Here is an 18,130-nt window from a genome sequence, read left to right as displayed (position 1 = left end):
TTATCTTCAAGACAATGATGTCTTTCAGATGCACATCAGATAAACTTTTAAGCTGATCAGGAAAGTATTATGCTTCCATGACTTTCGCCAGATTTCCTTAAATGAGAAAGTAACAACAAAATGCTCCTAATCTGTCATTTGACAAGGAGCTGGCTTGCTTGTGGAGCAATTTAGAAGTGTTTTGTTAGCTTAACTTCCAGCCTTGAGGCCTGCAGCTGGCTCTTCAAATGGAAATGCAACATCTTCAGAGAGCTTGTGAGTGCAGGATTGGAGACTGGGCAAAAAGACTGATGGGTGGTGGGCCTTTCAGCTACAAAACATGCTGGACTAGACCCTCCACTCTTAATAAAGGAAGGGAAAAGAAGGAGAATGCGGAACAGACATGGATTTTTATCAAAGTTCACAGGATTTCTTCCTTTACACATATGCATATGTAGACCAAGAATACACATTTTCTTTATTTTTTAAGGTTTATCCAGGTCTGTAGAGTGTTTGTTGCACTATTTATCTCCATATATATCATTGACATGATATGAAAGGTTCCAAGCAATGGTGGGTACCTGCTGCCCCCACTGATGGCACACCTCTCAGCATCAAGCTGTGTGAGCTGATGTAACCAAGCAAGAAACAGGAAAATATCCCAAAACATTTCACAGTGTCCTAGAGATCCTGGGGACTGCACTGGAGAGAGGTTTGAACCAGTGATTAAATGAGACAACCCACATGATTCCCCTCTGGCTCTTGGGTCTCTGCTCACCACTTAGAACTGGTGCTGCCACAAACTGCCTCAGCATCTGCATTAGCTTAATCCACTCCCAGTAACAATGGCTTCCTCACTGGGGATATCAGTGGGACTGGAGTGGCTGCGAGTGCCCGACACAGCGCTTCCTCTCTGAGTCATAACCCAGATTCATCAAAAGACTCTTTGATTTGCTTTAAAGGAGCTCCTGCGTGCCTTATTCGCAGCAGCTGCTGGGACGCAGCCCTTTGGAAAGCCAGCTCACTGCTGCAGACGGTGACATAAGGGGCCTAGGGCTCTTTTAGGAATCCTCATTCAATCACCTGATTCTGAAAACGTGCCTCATTGGGCAGGCCAAATAAAGTCTAATGAAGTCACTGCTGCAAGATCTCGATGAAGGGAATAATATCAAGCCCACTGTCCCGAACCACACAGCCTTAACCGCAGGGCTGCCGCGTGGCCAGTTCCCCCGTGCTTCAAGGTATGACGCATGGAGCATCTTCCTCACTACAGAAATGCAAATTATTCATCAGTTACATTCTCTTTCTCGTCCTTGATTTAAATGTGCAGAGGATATTGAGCCCCCCTGCAAAAAAAAAACCTTCTTTCAGACAGCCTTTCTTATTAGTGGTGTATTTCTGCCTTTGCAGAACTTGCAAAGAAAGGGATAATGGGAAGAGCTGGATTTCACAGTGTGTTTACGTATACATGCTGAACGCAGGGAAGCAAAAGAGAGAACAAAACCCTCCAGCTTCTTCTGAAGAAAATGAATCCTCTGTTAATCAGCTTAATAAAGTGATTCCCTTTTCATTCCCCGAGCTCACCATGCTGCACTCAGTCATAAACAAATCTGCAATTAAACCATCCAATCCATTGCATTTTCTTTCAGTTTTATAAATTCCTTCACTTATCAAGGTGAAAATCAAAATTTGATCAATACAGCAAAATATTTAGAAGGGTTCCTGGAAGCTGTAGATGGTGAACAGAGAAGCTAAATCAATACAGGTAACAGGACCCACAGTGCTCAGCTTCAATGACTTCATGTCTTGGTGAAGTTCGACATTTTTCTAGACATTTAACCTTCACTTTATATGGCTTCTTACCTGCCTTAAATAAGAAAGAGGGCAAAGCTTTTAAGGAAGCCTGGTAAATTCAGAATATTATAATCTGTGTAGTTTAACTTAATTAGAGCTATTTTGCTTGGGATGTCAGGCAATAGCGACATAAACATTCCTATTTTTAAACTACAAAATGTTTATACTTCAGTGACCAAAACTCTTACCTGTGGTCCAAGAATAAAAACTTCCATTCCAAACTATGCCTTGATGTAAATTCTTCACATGGCTCTTCAACATTGCAAAGCTCCTGCAAAACAGTTGGCACATTTAGATATTTAATTCTGCGAAATAACAAAAGGAGCTCTCCCTCAAGACCAAGAATGCATCATCTTGGTATAATAAACCCTAGCAAAACACGGGGCTTTTAACGCACTCGACTTTTTTTTCCTCTAAGGAATGCATAAACCCTGTTTTATAGATGCATAAACTGATGAAAAGTGGCTGAATAATTTACCCTGGGCTGAGTTTCAGAGCTAGAATAAATAGTTTAAGGGCCTCATCTTGCTGTCTGCAGGCAACATTCCCCAACTTTCTGTAAATACTGCTAACTGAAGATGGATGACAGTGCAGGTTCCAGCCTCAAGCTGGGCAGGCTGATGCTCTCCAGCAAGAAGCAACTGCTGTCCTTATCCCTGCCGTCGCAGCACTGTGCCACACTTAAAGACTGGCAGAAAGAGTCCATGAACTGCAGTGCTCGGGGTCTCAAAGTGTGGCTGGCCTTCCTACACCAAGGAGCAGTGGGGTGTGTTTCTTCAGTGCCTCCAACTTCCCAAGCAGTTAGCTGGGCACCTTTTATTGGCACCTGATCTCGCTGCTCTGAAACATCCCATCACACAACGCCCTCTTCTCAAGCACAACTCCCATTTTTCATTTTCTCCTTCCAAAATAAATGTCATCTCCCCCTCCCAAGCACAGCAGTGCCCTCCCTCACTTACAAGCCTCGAGCACAAGGCAGTTAGCACTGCTGCATGTACTGTGAGAGGCTGCTGCGACACGGCTGCTCGTGCGAGGACACCAAGCACAGCTCGTGGTGCGGCAGCAGCTCCAGCTGAGCACGGGCTGGCTCTGGTACAAAAGGAAAAAGGCAGTGGAAGAGCTCTCACCTTTAAGAACTGCGGTGTGACGAGACGAACAGTCGCTACGAGGCAAATCTGCTCCTCTGTGGCTGACCTGAAAGCTCGTGCAATAGCTGACTCAAAGCCATTACAGGAGGGTGTAGGCACTAGACACAACCAGACAATTTATTTAAAAAGAAGAGGAAGGAGACCTTTCTTTTCATGTTAGGACAGGCACGATGACTGATGAAACCCAAGCAACAAATTCCTCCGGCCCACACCGTGATGCCACACTGATACACACTGATGTTATTTAAAGCACAATCCTTTAGGCTCCGAGTTACAGAGCTGCAGCCACCCACCCCTGGCTTGCAGGGAAGCCTCATAAGAAAGCTCTGATTACTCCCAGCACGCAGCTAGAGCCTCCTTGCTAGCATGTCCTTAGGGAGGACGGAAAACTGACGCAAAGTCACTGAACTTCAGCTGACTTTGAAAGGTAGAGGGATTTGCACGATTTTTTTTCCCAGTGTATGTTTTACAAGCGTCCCTTTAAAATCACAAATCAAAGATCAAGAGGATTACAGAAAGAACTCTTGGTGCCATTATTCTGCCCTGAATCTTTTTTCTCAACACAAAGGAAGTCACAACTGGATGTCAGAAGATGAGGTGAACAAAAGGCTGGAGTATTTTCCCAAGGAAATTGTTCACATCATATCTAGAAGTTTCTCTCTTTTTATGTTATTTCCAGGAAATAGCACCTTTCTGCAGCCCAACACTTTTAAGATCCAGGATTTTACAAGTTTCTCAAACTATGTCATCTTTAAAAAGTGTCAATTGACACAAGTGAAACAGAATAGAATATTTTCTGGTTAATTGAATATGCAGTCTGCCTCACAACGAGTCATGGAGGGAGTCAAACGGAGGGATGATCAGTCTGGTGTCACTCCTCTGACCAACAGACTCCCCAAAGCTTTTATGTGAAAAAAAATCTTGCTAACATATCCACAGCACACCCCACCCCTGCTGATTACAGCATTTTCAGCTGAAACAAGGCTACAGAAAAACAGACAATTTAAAGGAGAGGGGCTGAGAGGTAACGGCAGGCTGTAGAGGTAACTCACCATGAGTAAAATATTTAAAATCCACTACAAATTTCACATATTCATACGTCAGGGGTTCATTTGGATCTAAGCTGCCTCTTGCTAAATGGCAGCAAAACTCTATTTGCTTTTCCACTGAAAAGAGAGAAAGACAGGGAGACATATACATTATTGGCAGCCTGCATGGTAGCACATACATTCAATATTTCCAGACTGTCCAGGTTTTATATCCACCCTGATGCTCTGGCGTCTCAGTGCCCTTTGCTGAGATGCTCCCAGTCCCCGTAAGTAAACCTATACTAGCAGGAGCAATGATTAGCTGGTTCTGCTTAGGATGACTATGATCACCCCTTCTCCCACAGCTTTATATTTGCCCTGCTATGCTGGGGCTGAAGCCCTGGTGAGCTCAAAGTCAGTGGTGTTTGCCCCTGCCTTCACCGCGAGCAGGATTTCACGTGAAACACTCTGCCCTGGCACCGCTCCGCGGGATGCAGAGCAAAGGGCGCTGGAGTCACCCTAAGTCTTCCTGCTAGCTGTGGAGGGCACCATGCCAAGCTCTTGCTCAGTTTTCTGCCCCAGGTCTGAACTCCATGGGTCAGACCACGGGCTCTTTGGCTTCAGGGAAACCAGCACAAGGGGTGCTCAGCTCCTGCGCACGCCTATGGGGCAGTGGGGAGGGAGGTGAGCTCTGGTGGCCATGGAGAACTCTCCAGGGAATGGGGGGGCTGCTAGGAGGGGGTCTCAGCACATGGATGTAAGGAAGACATGGCCACCAGTTCTGGGGTGGGGACACAGTCTGGGGAGAACGGCAGAGGAAGGGACATTTTGGGATTTCCACAAACCCTTTGGGATTTCTCTGACCCAAGCTCTTCCCCCAAGACCCTCACCCCTTTCAAAGGCTCAGTCCCACCCTGAGAAAAGTATCTAAGGAGGGCAACTCCACCCTGTCCTGCGACCCAAAGCAAACAGTAAAATACTGACTGTCTAAATCAAGTATTGGGAGCAAGTAGGAACACTGGATGGGCTGCATCAAAACCTAGAAATACAAACAGAGGCCAAAAGCAGCAGCAGGCAGGATAATTAAATAGCTGGAGGGCCTGGTGCAGGCTGCCCCTGGGAGCTGCTTGCCTTTGGCAAATTTCCTTGATTGACAAACAAGCAAAGAGCTTACCATTGAGAAAATCAGCTGCAACAGGATCTGTCATGAGCACGTGTGGAGAAAGGAGCTTGTACACCTCGCTCTGCTCCCGCTCAGGCAGAAAGTTTAATATATTTTGGTCCACCAAATCTGACTGATGCAAAAGAATGCTTTGTCATGTTCCACAGCGCAGCCTGACACAACCACACACATTTTCATCCTACAAATGCTGCCAGGCTAGCACAGATGCATAACACAAGGAAACCCAGTCCATCTGCAGGTGGATCTTTGCTTTTTTGCACACTAGGACACTCAGCCAGGTTAGGACATTCAGGTTCCAGTTTGCCTTCACATGGCATGGCTCTCACTTTGCTCATTAACTGATGTCTAGAAATTCTCATGGAAAACTACAACATTTTGTTACTAAAGACCATGGGCTCAAAGTAGAAAAACCTGATGTCATTAGGAGACCATGTATTTAGTCCTGAAATCACCTTTAAATCATCTGAGAAGAGCTTCGTCACATACAGATTTCATAAACATTTGGCAGGACAAACCCAAGCCCTGTCTCTGCAGTGATGGGGCTGTGCTAAGGCAGGGGAGTGATTCTGCAAGGAGTTGTGGTGTCAGAACTTACCGGTAAGTGTCCGAGCAGAGAGGAGACACTGTCGGATACATAAATAATAATCCCATCAGTGGTAAGAGCGATGAGAAAGCCATCCAATGCCTAATGACAAAAGGCAGACGGAAGGAAAAAGAAAAGAATTATGCATGGGAACGACTTAAACTGTAATACAATAGGCTAGTTTACTCAGTGGTGATGACTGTAACAGTCTAAAAACAACATGAATCAATTATGGCAATGACGGTTCAATGTAGAAAAATAAAAATGACACGTGGCGTCTAATTCAGCATTCTTCTTACACTCTTATTTGCTCATTAATATTAAATTGACTTGTATTTTGCACTCAGTGAGTACTTATTTAATATGAAGCAAGACAGTGGTGGTTAAATTTTCTACACCCACACAATCCTAGTGACTTCAGTCACTTCATTATGTGTTCTGAATTGCACAACAGTTAACCAGTTCAGTGTGCAAGGAAATGTTAGATATCATCATGGCAAACCCGGCATTATGGATGAATGGATGAATGGATGGATGGATGGATAAACAGAGGCAGGCGAATAAAATACTACATTTAAAAAAAATCATTTTATGGCTCATGATCTGACGCCTTATTTATCTTGCTTAAAGCACTCATTTGCTAGGCAACTGACACAATTTGAAAGTTTGTTTTCCCTTTCTTTTCAAAGTTTGTTTTCCCTTTCCTTTTCACAATGGTTCCTGGCCCGGAGTCTATGTTCTCTGTGCCTTCTAAATCACTGCATGTGCTTTCTTCTTTGAGAGCTCTCTCCCTGTTCTTCACAACATCTTCTTGTACCATTGATCCAGTCTCCGTTCCTATTCTTCCGTAACACTTAGAAAGTCTAGGAGGTCTGATGCCTGGCCAGCACCGTGTACAAAGCCAGCTCTTCTAACGACATCATTAGGCTGCTCTGCAGCTCAGCTTGCAGGCAGCCAAAGATGCTGCACAGAAGGAACATCCAGCATCTTTCCCCACAGTGGGTACTCCCTACCTCACTGTTTGAGTCTCTGCCTTTGCTAAAAATATGCCCTCTCTGGGTAAAACCACCGATTTTAAGTAAGCTGCTCAATGGTCAAACATAGTCCAGCAAACCAATGGTTATTGAAGGGCTCTCCCCAGCCACTTCTAAGGGAGAAATTTGTTTTGATTCAGCTGGAACAAACCAGCTTGTTTGGTAAGAAAAATTCCCAGAAAGAATGAACAGACTTTTCCAGGGAGGTGAGTCATGACATCCTGATGAAAAGGAGTAACTAAGACACTGCAGCACCTCCCAGCTCAGCCCGGCATACACCCTAGTTTTGGTGGGGCAAAGAGCAGCAGCTGCCTACGCAGGGTAGATGTCCTCGCCAGAGGAGCAGGCAGTACAGAACCCAAGCGGCATCCTTAAGAAAAATGTAGGCTCATGGGGTGTTTCTAGATCAGCTCATTGTTTTATAGGTGACAGGATTAGGGCTGACCTGAGCACACGTGAAAGCAGCCGAAGTAAAAGACGAGGCAGTCACAGCACAGGTACAGCCCTGCGCAGCTGGTGGCAGCAAAGCAAAGGCTGCCTTGCTAATGGGATGTGGGAGGATGGGAGCTGCTCTGCTTTCCTCAGGTCCTTTCCAGTTTTTGCTCTAGCAGATGGTCTGAGAAGGGCAGTTCTGTTTCTCCTCTCTCACCTGGCCAAATCTGGGCCAAATCGGGCTTCATGCCTAAACGAAAAGCTGTTTACCTTTAAGGGGAAGCAGTCATATTCCTAATTCTGTGTCTGCAAAGCATTTAGCACAACACTGGTCTCTGTCAGGTTTGGATTCTATGTGCCAGCAAAGCAGAAATCATTAACACTGGGACCCACAGGTGAAAAGAACTGTATGTCTGAACTACTCCACTGAACCGATTACTTTTCACTAATCTATGCAGCTTTAATTTCTTCTTACCTCTAACATCAACTGGGTGAACTCCTCGTTGCTAAGAAATGAAGGCTTCCAGTCTTGTCTAATCTCACAGGCTTCTGTCTGTGCTGTGATTTCTTACAGAGAAAACATCAAAAAAGCAACATGACTCACATTCATTGGGACTTTTTTTCATTTTCAAGTAACACGATTTCTTTTAAGAGGCTTTCAGAGGAATCATCCTCAGATCATTCTCCATACAAAGCCTTATTATATGCAACACTCAATTTCCAAGCCATTATGATAGAAATGCATTAGAAATCAGGAGGTTAAAAAAAAAAAAAAAAAAAAAAAAGAGGAGACATTTTGGGTAGTTTGAAGGAAACCTTCAAAACCGAAGAAAACAATTTCTTCCAAAACGTTCTTAGCATTGCTCTGAGCTAGCCTTGGAGCATCACTGACCGCAGACTGGGGCTGGCTCTGCAGCCACTGCAGGAAGGCAGGAGCCCACAGGCAGCAGGAGGGGCTGCACCCATCCGGATCCTAGCCCAGCAGACCTGGGAAGAAGGGGCAGAAATCCTCTTTTGTGGCATGTGCTGCTCCTCAGCTCCTCCTTCCTGCTCTGCTTGAGAGCACACAAAGCATGCCAGGGATGTGGAGGCCGGTGAGGGATGTACAGCAATGTCACTGCATTCAAGCCTAGCCCATCTGTTGAGGCCAACTGCCGTGCCTTAATCTGACCCTCACTTAAATTCATGTCCTATACGGGGTTTTTAGATGCTTGGGAACAATAGTTTTCATCTTCTGAGCAGCAACTGGCTGCTGGTCAGCTGCAGAGACAGTGCCTCCAAGGGGAAAGGGCCCAAGGGGAAGGGGGCAGCGCCCTCAGTACCTTTCTGTTTCTGTAAGAAGTCGATGGTCCTCTGCAGTATGGTGGACTTGTCCATCTTGAGAGGGTGGCCGTGGCCCTGTAGCATTGTGCAAAGCTCTTTAATGAGGACATTGAACTGGTCTCTCCTCTTCTTTTCAGATTTGTTGCGTGATGCCCTGGATGACAGAAATGTGAATGGCACTAAGTAAAATGAAGGGTCTGCAGCTCGCCCCAAGGAGGGGCAAATGGCCCTGTCCCAGCAAAACACTTTAAATACAAGAATCTGAACCCTGCTGGGACTGCTCATTTCTTTAAAGTTAGGCTTGGGAGTAAGTGTTGGTGCTTTGAGCCTCACAGCAGGACCGCACTGTCAGCAAGGAATGCTTGCAGGTAACAAATAGGATTTATATGCATTTGAGCAAGACTGCATCCTTATGCACATTTCAGCAGCAGTTCTCATTGTTTCAAAACCAGTGATGGCTTCACAAAGGTGCTATGGGTGAATTTTCTCCAGTACAATAGTCCTGGCATCACACACTGACTTTTTGCCCAGTTCTGTTTTGCAGCTACTGTGCACACATATAAGGGTCAAAATGAGAAGGATGCCTTGTTCTTGGATTTGTACCTGCAGAAGTAGCTCATTCCCAGAGAATGCTGTGCAGAGATAATTTGATTGTAGAACAAAGTCAAGCACACGCTCTCGTCTCTGGGTTTGAAAATCTGGAGTGGCAGCAGCGTGATATATGAAACTGGGCACGTTAAGAGTCTGGCTGCAGAAACCACAGACTCGTTTCCAGCTTGCATTAATACAATTTAAGAATGTTTTATTAGGGTTTTCCCCTCCATTAAAAACAATAAAGGAGAAAGCAAATCCATTCAATTTCTTCCAAAATGTTCTTTCCAATGCTTCTATCTGAGATAACCCTATTTTCATACAACCTCTTCCAGTAGTAATTAATTTTCTTTACAAGTGCATTCATGATGATACATCGGACCTGTGATCCAGCCTGAGTGTGGTATGCAGAAAGAATTTCCATTCACTTTCAGGTTGGCATTTGGAGGTTTTCACATCCAGCATTTGCATTTCCAGCTCTCTCTGTTTTGGCACTAGTGTACAATGAGTAATTACAGCTGAACCAAGCTCCTCTGAAGGAAGACCAGCTCCTTCCTACCTGTGCTAAGGCAGGACTGCCCTCTAAGTCTCATGGGGAACCCAGGTGAGCAGCGTGAGGTTAATAACATTACAGAATAGGGTACTGCATCAGCATGATAAATAGCCATGGGATAACACAAGAGGGTAAAGGAATGCAATCTAAGGAGCACCGAGCTGATTAACCCATCTCAGGCATGGTCAAATACACCATGAGAAGCTTGAAATTGGTGACAAAATTACACACAGCCTGTACACAGCCTGAAAACTGTAGGATGTTGCCTCTGACATCAGTGCCCCGACTACTTTTACAAGCATCAGACAACACAGCATTTACAGTTCTCCCCCGGAAGAGCTTGCAAGCTCAGCGCTCTGTGCATCCCTTCATACCTCTTTGCCCTGTCCTTCTCATCTTCATCCATCAGTTCGTTTACACGACACAGGGCTCTGGAAGGAAAGGACAGAAGTACTTACTGAGTCTCATTGCCTGATCTCGTTGAGGATGTCAGAACATGGAGCTTACTGCTTTGTACGGTATAACCTCCCGGATGTTTCTATCATCCCCTCCCCAGCCTCCACTTGATTACATAGTTTCTTGCCTGTTCTGTCACCTACCGAGGCTTGAGAGGTGAAACCTTTGCCATATGCCCAGACATACATCTACAATAACTGTAACTGTACCATGAAAGAGCCAGCAGCCCCCAGCCTGCCTCTGCAGTCCCCTCCGTGAAAACAGCCCCAGCCACAATCAAGCCCAGCCAGCACCTGATGCAGCCAGGGGAACACCAGGGATGGGGAACCCTACCAAAGCACTGATTTCTGCACAGGAACCAGCATCTCCCCTGCAAATGTGAGAGCTGATCTCAGTTCGATGTCTCTGCCAGGTCCTGTTTTGGGGAATCAACTACGCTGCTGGAATTCATTGCCATGCTTAAAGAGCATCTGAGATTTCTGTCCCAGCGCAAGGGCACAGGAGGAAGGTATGCTGATCCCCCAGAGGATTAGTATTAGGCAACAGCAGGGTATGGTCAGGAGATTCAGGGGATGATATGAGACAGGCTCACCTGAAATGCCCTGCAGCCAATGACCGATGCTTGCACCGGTGGACTCCCACCACATCATCCCAGCTGCATCCTACCACGGGGATTCATACCCAAGGCTTCAAGTCAAAACTGTTCCTCAGCTGGCATTAACCAGAGAAAGGAAGGGAAGGTGACCTGGCTTCCCTGGGGTCTGTCTGTCAGCAGTCACTGTGAGCTACTGTCTTTATTATATACTAACTGCTCCTGCAGCACAGGTGAGGAGAACAATTGGCCACAATTCCCAGTAAGGACATGGTACTTTCAAGCCCCATGCAATGATATAAAATCCATCATGACAAGGGTGACCTCTTCACTGGTGACTTGCTCTCAGCGGATCAGGTCAGTAACTCCAGATGAAATAAAACCACTCATAGCTGAGAGGTTGTCAAAGATGCTGCTCACAGAAAGAGCAACAAAAATTCCCCCTCTCTTCCCTGCTCTGGAGCAAGGATTCCCCTCCCTGCAGGGGACTTGGGCAGAGTATGATTTGTATGCTTTCTGCATGATTTCTCCAGTCCCAAAATGTGGATGTACTCCATGGGGAGGGGGTGGTTTTGCTGCCTGAGTCCTGGAAGCCCAATTAGCCATTACCTGTTCTATTGCTCAGATTCATCAGTCCAGACTGACAGAGTGGGATCAGCACTTCTTATCACCATGTAAATAGAGACGGAGAAAAATTAATCCTGGAAGGAAAAGCAAACCCAGTTAAAACACAGTTGCAAACAAGACGTAGCTTTCAGAGCAGCAATCGCTTCAAGCCAAAGAGCTCTGGGGCCGCCAGTTAGAAAGGTGGTTGGAGTAACTGGGGAGCACCCAGGGACACTGGGACATGTCTGGGACTCCTGGCTCTGTGTGCACCACCTGCTGCCACAGAAGCAGCCCGGCAAGGCCCAACTGACCTCTCATGGCCAAAAAATCGTGTGGCCCAGTAGTGTGGAAGAATGGCCCGACTAGTACGGGGGCACTGAGGATTGACAGGAGTCCTTCCAACACCTGATAGTACAGCTGGCATGTGTGCAATGAGGACCTGTGAGTACATCTGCCATTCGCCAATGCTGCTTTATCTGGTGTTTGTGGCCAACACAGAGCCCATACTGTGGTAAGGGGAGAGTGCTCTGTAGGGCAGGCAAAATGGGACAACAGGCTGAATTCTTGCTTATTGCAGCCACGTGAGATTATGTCAGTCCACCTGCTTGAAAAACCTGGCTCGGATAAACTGTAATACCATGGTTGTAAACTGCAATGGAGAAGTTACCTGGAAGAGGACTGAAGCTCCTGGCACAACCGAAGTACCAGAGTAACACATAAACATGCAACTATATAAAAGGCTTCACGTGTTTCAGCCCCAAGCACTTCAGTAAGAAGTGCAGCTGGGATTAAGTTGGCAATTTCTGCTCAGAACACGAACTTCCAGGGAAAACCTTACGCAAGGACTGGTGTTCCCACTGCAAACACCACCTACGTAACAGGTTCAGGTACGGGGGACCTGCTAGGCTGCTGCTCTCACAGCAGCCGTACGCTGGTTAAATTACAAGCTTTTATCCGAGTTCAAAAGGAGCGTGTGATCTTGTTTGTTATCCTAGTGACCTACATTGGAACTGAAATCCTTATCTTAGTCACTGCTTCTCACCATCAGCATTGCTTCTTTTCAAAAATTACGTAGTCGTTTCTCCTCCAGAAGGATGGCCCACACTCAAGTTTTGCTAACTCTTAGTAATTTCTGAGATACAGAGATATAAATAATATTCTTTCTGAAGCAGTGGGTTAGGTTCCAAAAAAGTACTTGGAACCACACAAAAAATCTATTAAAACTTTTCAAAAAACATTTTTCACATACAGGCCTAAGTATGCAAAAATTCAGCCAAATAAAAGGAATCTTCCTGAGTTTTAAGCGCAGAGCTTTGCACAGAAACCTTCCCGTTGCCTTGCCCATCGCCTGTCTAACCACTGGAGGCTTTTTACTGGACGTTAACAGCGTCCAGACAATGCTCACCCAGCCTAAATTATGAAAGGCAGTCCCAGTTCCCCCGTCTCCAGCAGTAGCCGTGGCATTCTGCCGAGGCACGGCTGATGTGAGCCGCTGGGGCGACGAGGCCTCCCGGGCCTGTCCTGGGGACACCCCGGTGAACGCGAGCGATGCCCGCGGTCAGCACCAGCCTTGGAGGCTCAGACAGAATAAAAGGCCATAAAAGAAGTCAGAGGCCCGATCCCACGGAGAAGCTTTTTGCATGATGCAGCAGGATGGCGAGCTATAAAAGTCTTAGCAGAAGACACCTAAGGACAGAATATTCTTAACCGGATTAAGCACTTCAGGACTACATTTAGCTGAGTGCTTTTTGTCTTGTTATGAGCCAGGGCTAAATATAGTAACCAGAATACTTAAGAATAGTTTCATAAGGGTTGTATACACTCCTCGGCAAGATAAGGCACTTAGCACTATTGACAGAAGTATGTCTGCATGTTAAGAGTATTTTAAACAGCTCCAGATAGAATCTCTTTGACCTTAACTGTATTAACCAGAGGGATCAAAATTTATTTATTGCCTCCTGAAAATCCTCTCCTGCAACACATGGAGAGAAGAACTCCTGAACTCTGCGGGCAGGTGAGGAGAGAGGACACCTGTGAATGCTGCCAGCAACTTTTTCCACCCCCCCTCCAACCAGCGATGGTCAGTTTTCCCACCAAGAAATGCACATCCGTCATTCCTTAATGCCTTCTGTAGCAAGAAAAGATTTGTTCTTCCCTTGCATGAGGCATCTCAAACAACACTAAAAGCACTTTAAAGGCAAGTTACATTTTAGACTTTTCAAACATCACTGTATTAAAGTTGTTTCTAGGGTTACAGAAAGGGCAATGGAGTCTGACAGCCTTAACAAGACAATGGACTTCTCAGATACACATCTAAAAGTTAAAGTGCTGTTTCATCCTTTCTGCAATATTCTGGCACAATTTTTACTGAAGAGGGAACAGGAGAGGGATTTTTTTTTAACTCTTTGTTTTGCCAAACTGTTTGATTTCAGGAGCTATCTAAAACTACAATATTTTGACTAAAGATAATGTTTATTGGATTGCTGTAAAACATCACAACATTCATGTTACTTTGAGAATAACTCTTAATGGCATAACATATTAGAAAGAATTATCCCCTGAAACCAACAGTTCCTATGAGTGCTTCAATATAGTGTTAATTTTAATTATTTGGCTATGTTACTGATGACAAGGTAAAGCTCACTCTGTGAGTCTAGTGCTCTGATTTCCTTGTGAACAAGAGCAAATGAAGTTTTCAGCAGTCACCTAAAAACAGCCCCGAACCCAGCTAATTTGATTGCTTTTTCCAACTATTTCAAATTGTCTAATTAAAAATACTCTCTATGCACAAAAACTTTGTATTTAAATTTTCATAGCATTTTGCACTTGTGTAATGCATGACAACAGTTTGGGAGTCTTCAAATCTATACTGTAGGAAATATTTTAATTTTGGAAATGTGCCATGCTAATAATTTCCACGGATTTTACATGCAATGAATTCAGCAGAGAGCCCTCAATTACAAGATGCAGCACAACATAGCCGTAAAGAAGCGAGTTAATGCATTCTCCAGCAGTACGATTTATATGTCAATACAGCAATGTTTCATTCTTCCAGAGGCAACAGGAGGGCATGACTGCGCTTGACAGCTAAACAGCAGATTTAATTTTTAAAAGGCAGAATTTAACCTTTTCAGTGAAGTGCTACTGATTCAATTATAAGATGCTAATGTAAATGGCATTTGGAAAAACCAAACAGTGCCTCTGAACCTTTCCGGCTGTTTTACACGCGGTAAGGATTCTCCCAATCCCTGGATCTCCACCGCTTACTTCTATTTCCCACCCCTGACTGTATTTTTGTGCAGCATCTCTGCAGCAGCTGGAACAAGGTAATAATGGTGGTGAATTGATGAGAGAACCAAAAATTCTGAGTCCACCTCTTGTTCATCTGTCAGAAGTGGACCTTTTCTGCCACTGCTGTAAGAGGAGCATCTCAATGCGCTCGCTTAGCTGCAGCATCCCCCTCCTGGTTTATTGAGCTCTAAATTTAGCTTGTTACCTGTGACAGATTTATGACTACATTCATTACAGCAGTAACAGCTTCAGAGAGAAGCTAAGAGGTGCCCAAAGAAAATGGATTATACAAAACAATTACACCATAAAAGAGGCTGTATCAGAACACTGTGATTCAGCACCGAAATGAAATGAAAGATAAAGGCAGGAACAATGCTGCTGGGGGTTTCTTTTTTTTTGCGTCTTTATTTATTTTTTTAACTAGGGTATGCTGTTTTCTGACAAAAGGAAAGGGGAAAGATTAAAAAACACTAACAGACACTTGAAAAGAAAAGATGATTACTGGAACATTTTGTTCTCTAGGATTTTTGTCAGATCCTGGAGAAAATAGCTGGCCAACTTTGTTCTGTTCCAGCAATTTACTAAGCCTTGCAGGCTAAAGATGCAACATTGGAGGAGATTATTTAAAATGTCTCTAGAGCTTCTGTAACAAGAAGGGCATGTATTTAATTAACTCTATCAATTTGTCTAATAGACTCTTAAAATCCTCAAAAGATGGCAAAAGGCAGGACTGCTGATTCACAACCCTACCATTACAAAAACACAACTCCACTGGCACATGCAGAGGAGGAGAAAAATGAGCATGCAAATAATACTTCTGCAGTCTGGGACAACTACCTGTGTTTATTTGTAGCCAATTACTACAAGAACCACCTTTCCAGTAAATGTGTGTTGTACTACAAAATGGTGAAGATGTATCTAACCTATAAATAAATTTTTAACACACCTGGCTCATTCAGACATGGTATTTCTGGACCTGGATGCTCAGTCTAATATTTAGAGCCAAATAACCCCCCAACAATAACATACAGTTCTCCCTCGCGTGGCATAGCAGCAAAGGCAGTTGTTCACAAAAAAATCCTTTAGCAGAAATCGAGACGTGTGTTCGCATGTGACTATTTCCAGGAAAGGCACATAGAGACAAAGAGAAGGCAGCAATATTGAAATCTCACAACCAGAAGCCTTTTGAACAGAATGTTCTCCAAAATTTCCAGAAAATAGGATTTTTCTTAAAGCTCTGGTTGTGCTTATGGCTGATCCCAACAGGGCAATGCATGGGGTGCATAGACATACACATATAAACACACATTTTAGTTCAGAATGATTTACAAAAAAAGAATGAAAGCAATCTCTACCAAGGAAAGGTGACGCTCAGGATGACTGCAGCACTGCTCGTCTCCTGAGGTTTAAAGTTAAGCAACCATTCCTGCTGGTGAATGTGGAAAGAAAGCAAGCAGGGCTCCCTGTCTCGTGCCTCAAGGCACTTTCTATCATATCCACTTCTCTGGCAAATCACAAAAGATGGTGTCTGTGTGCGTGGGAAGTTACCCCAACAAATTTCAGCAATGAAAAAAGCAGCTCGACAAGCTAAAAAGCAAACAAGCAAACAAAACAAATAATTTGATTCTGCAGCTTAAACAAGATGGACAACAAGTTTTGATTGTGCTACTCTGAAATCCTGCTTGCATTTCCTTTTCTGTTCTATTTACTATGGGTGAAACTCATCCCAAACTAAGTCTACATGCCATTGAACTACCTACTTTTAGGCCCTGTGTGCAGAATAAATGTAATCACTACGCAATAAAGAAAATCAGCCATCTAGTCAAGCTAAATCATCAACCACCAGTTTGTTCAAGAAGGCAATAAAAGCATCCGTGTCCTTAGCTGTTCTCTTTTTCTGCTCAAACAATATATCTGTATATTTGTTTTCAGTTTCTTCTTTCTCAGGCTTGTATATAAAATGCATTTCAGATGCTGAAGGATGGTACAGATGTGGAGATCTGTGCTTTGTGTTTGCTTGTGCTGCAGGTTGAGCTCATAATGCAAAACTGAGTGCGGCCCGAGGGCTGTTTGCCTTGCACAGTGAAAGGAGGAGCCTTCAAATGCATCAGCAGTGGGTCCTTGGTGGTTCCAGGGCCACACTTCCCAACTGCTCTGCTCTGGTGAAGAGATAAGTGGGTTGCATGACTTGGCTAGAAGTCCTTTTCCTCACAGGCTGCAGGATGAGCAGAGATGAAAGTAAGAACTGATTGCCGTCTCCCTGACGAGCACATCCCAGGGTCTCAAGGCACCTGTCTGAAGAACAAACAAGGTGGTGCCAGACCGTTCTATTTGGACCTCATTTAATGAAAGAGGCCCAATACTACCAGGGCTCCTCTACTACATGACCAGGTGTTTAGTACAGCCTGTTCCTTTCTGGCATGCACAGACTGACTGTGTATGACACAAATCGGAGTGTCCTGAAGGCACATGGCATGTTACTCCTGCATTGCCCTGTCCATGAACAATGCTACATCCCCTACAAGAGAGGGGAACTCAGCCAGGGCCGTGCTGCTGCTGGGCAATGCACCATGAGGCAGGTGGATGAGGTACAGACACCCTGCAGGTAGCCAGATACCCCTGGCTCTGTCATTCCTCTGCTTCCTTACATCTGCTGGGTCCTCTGTATCAGGGAGCCCTTCGGCTGCTGTGGTGGGAAGTCTTGGGAGTCTGGTTCTTGCTCAGTTTCCTTTGCTTTCTATGAACAACGTTAACTTTTCCAACGCTCTGCAAGCAGCTTGCTGCTATCTGTTTTCTCCTCCACTGCTTCTGTGCAAGGAAGTCCTGGCACACTCTATAAACATGCTTGTCCCTGTCGTACAAGTGAGGAAACAGGGGCACACACTTCACTTCTGTCTTTTTATGAGTGTCCCAGTTTTGGGAAGCTGGATTTGGAATGGTAAGTGCAGCTACAGCCAAATTTTCAGTAATGCCGAAGCCCAGTACAAGCACCTACAAACAATGCACATTTTGGAAAAGTTTGACCTAAATCATTTGGCCCAAGGTCAGGCAGCAGAGTTAAGAAGTGAATCCAGATGTCCCGATGATTAGCCCTGTCTACTGGCATTCAGTCAAGTCTTCCCTCCTAAAATAAGCTTCCTGAAGCATCAGACTAGAGTCTTAGAACTCACTTTAATATGTAGCACTGATAAGAACTGATTTTCAAGTGAAGGAGAGAGAAAAAAAAAAAAACAACAGTTCATTATTTTTTCCTCAAGTGACCACTGAGTGACCAGTGGAAGGACAACTCAGGATTCATCTGATCCCAAATTTCTACTGATAAATCAAAAAGAGGAAGATTCTTCTCCCTTTTTAAATCAACTTGAAAAAAAGAAACGTTTTGCCTCCGTAATCCTAGACCTGAGTAATTTAATCTGCTCTCTGTTGCAATCTGTTTCTCATGTGCATCACCAGCATGGAATTTCTGGAACTCAATAC

At 44.7% G+C, this 18,130-nt stretch overlaps 1 protein-coding gene across 5 annotated transcripts in view; it reads right to left on the bottom strand.

Annotated features, from left to right (window-relative positions):
• PASD1 (PAS domain containing repressor 1) overlaps nt 1–18,130 on the bottom strand; it is an 86,262-nt gene that overhangs the window by 12,922 nt on the left and 55,210 nt on the right. For 4 of the 5 annotated variants that reach the window (XM_035324072.1, XM_035324073.1, XM_035324070.1 and 1 more), the window contains exons 2-10: nt 11,366–11,457; nt 10,083–10,139; nt 8,564–8,718; nt 7,717–7,808; nt 5,788–5,877; nt 5,184–5,304; nt 4,034–4,147; nt 2,961–3,079; nt 2,022–2,104 (exon numbers count right to left, since the gene is read on the bottom strand). In XM_035324072.1, the coding sequence (XP_035179963.1) occupies nt 2,022–2,104; nt 2,961–3,079; nt 4,034–4,147; nt 5,184–5,304; nt 5,788–5,877; nt 7,717–7,808; nt 8,564–8,718; nt 10,083–10,114 (806 nt within the window). In that variant the 5' untranslated portion in view covers nt 10,115–10,139; nt 11,366–11,457. Of the gene's footprint in view, nt 1–2,021; nt 2,105–2,960; nt 3,080–4,033; nt 4,148–5,183; nt 5,305–5,787; nt 5,878–7,716; nt 7,809–8,563; nt 8,719–10,082; nt 10,140–11,365; nt 11,458–18,130 lie in introns of those variants that run through there. The other variant, XM_035324074.1, reaches the window with a different exon arrangement.

The sequence above is a fragment of the Oxyura jamaicensis genome, chromosome 4 (assembly GCF_011077185.1).
Source record: "Oxyura jamaicensis isolate SHBP4307 breed ruddy duck chromosome 4, BPBGC_Ojam_1.0, whole genome shotgun sequence".
Taxonomy (NCBI): Eukaryota; Metazoa; Chordata; class Aves; order Anseriformes; family Anatidae; genus Oxyura; species Oxyura jamaicensis.
This window is presented reverse-complemented; position numbering and strand designations above follow the sequence as displayed.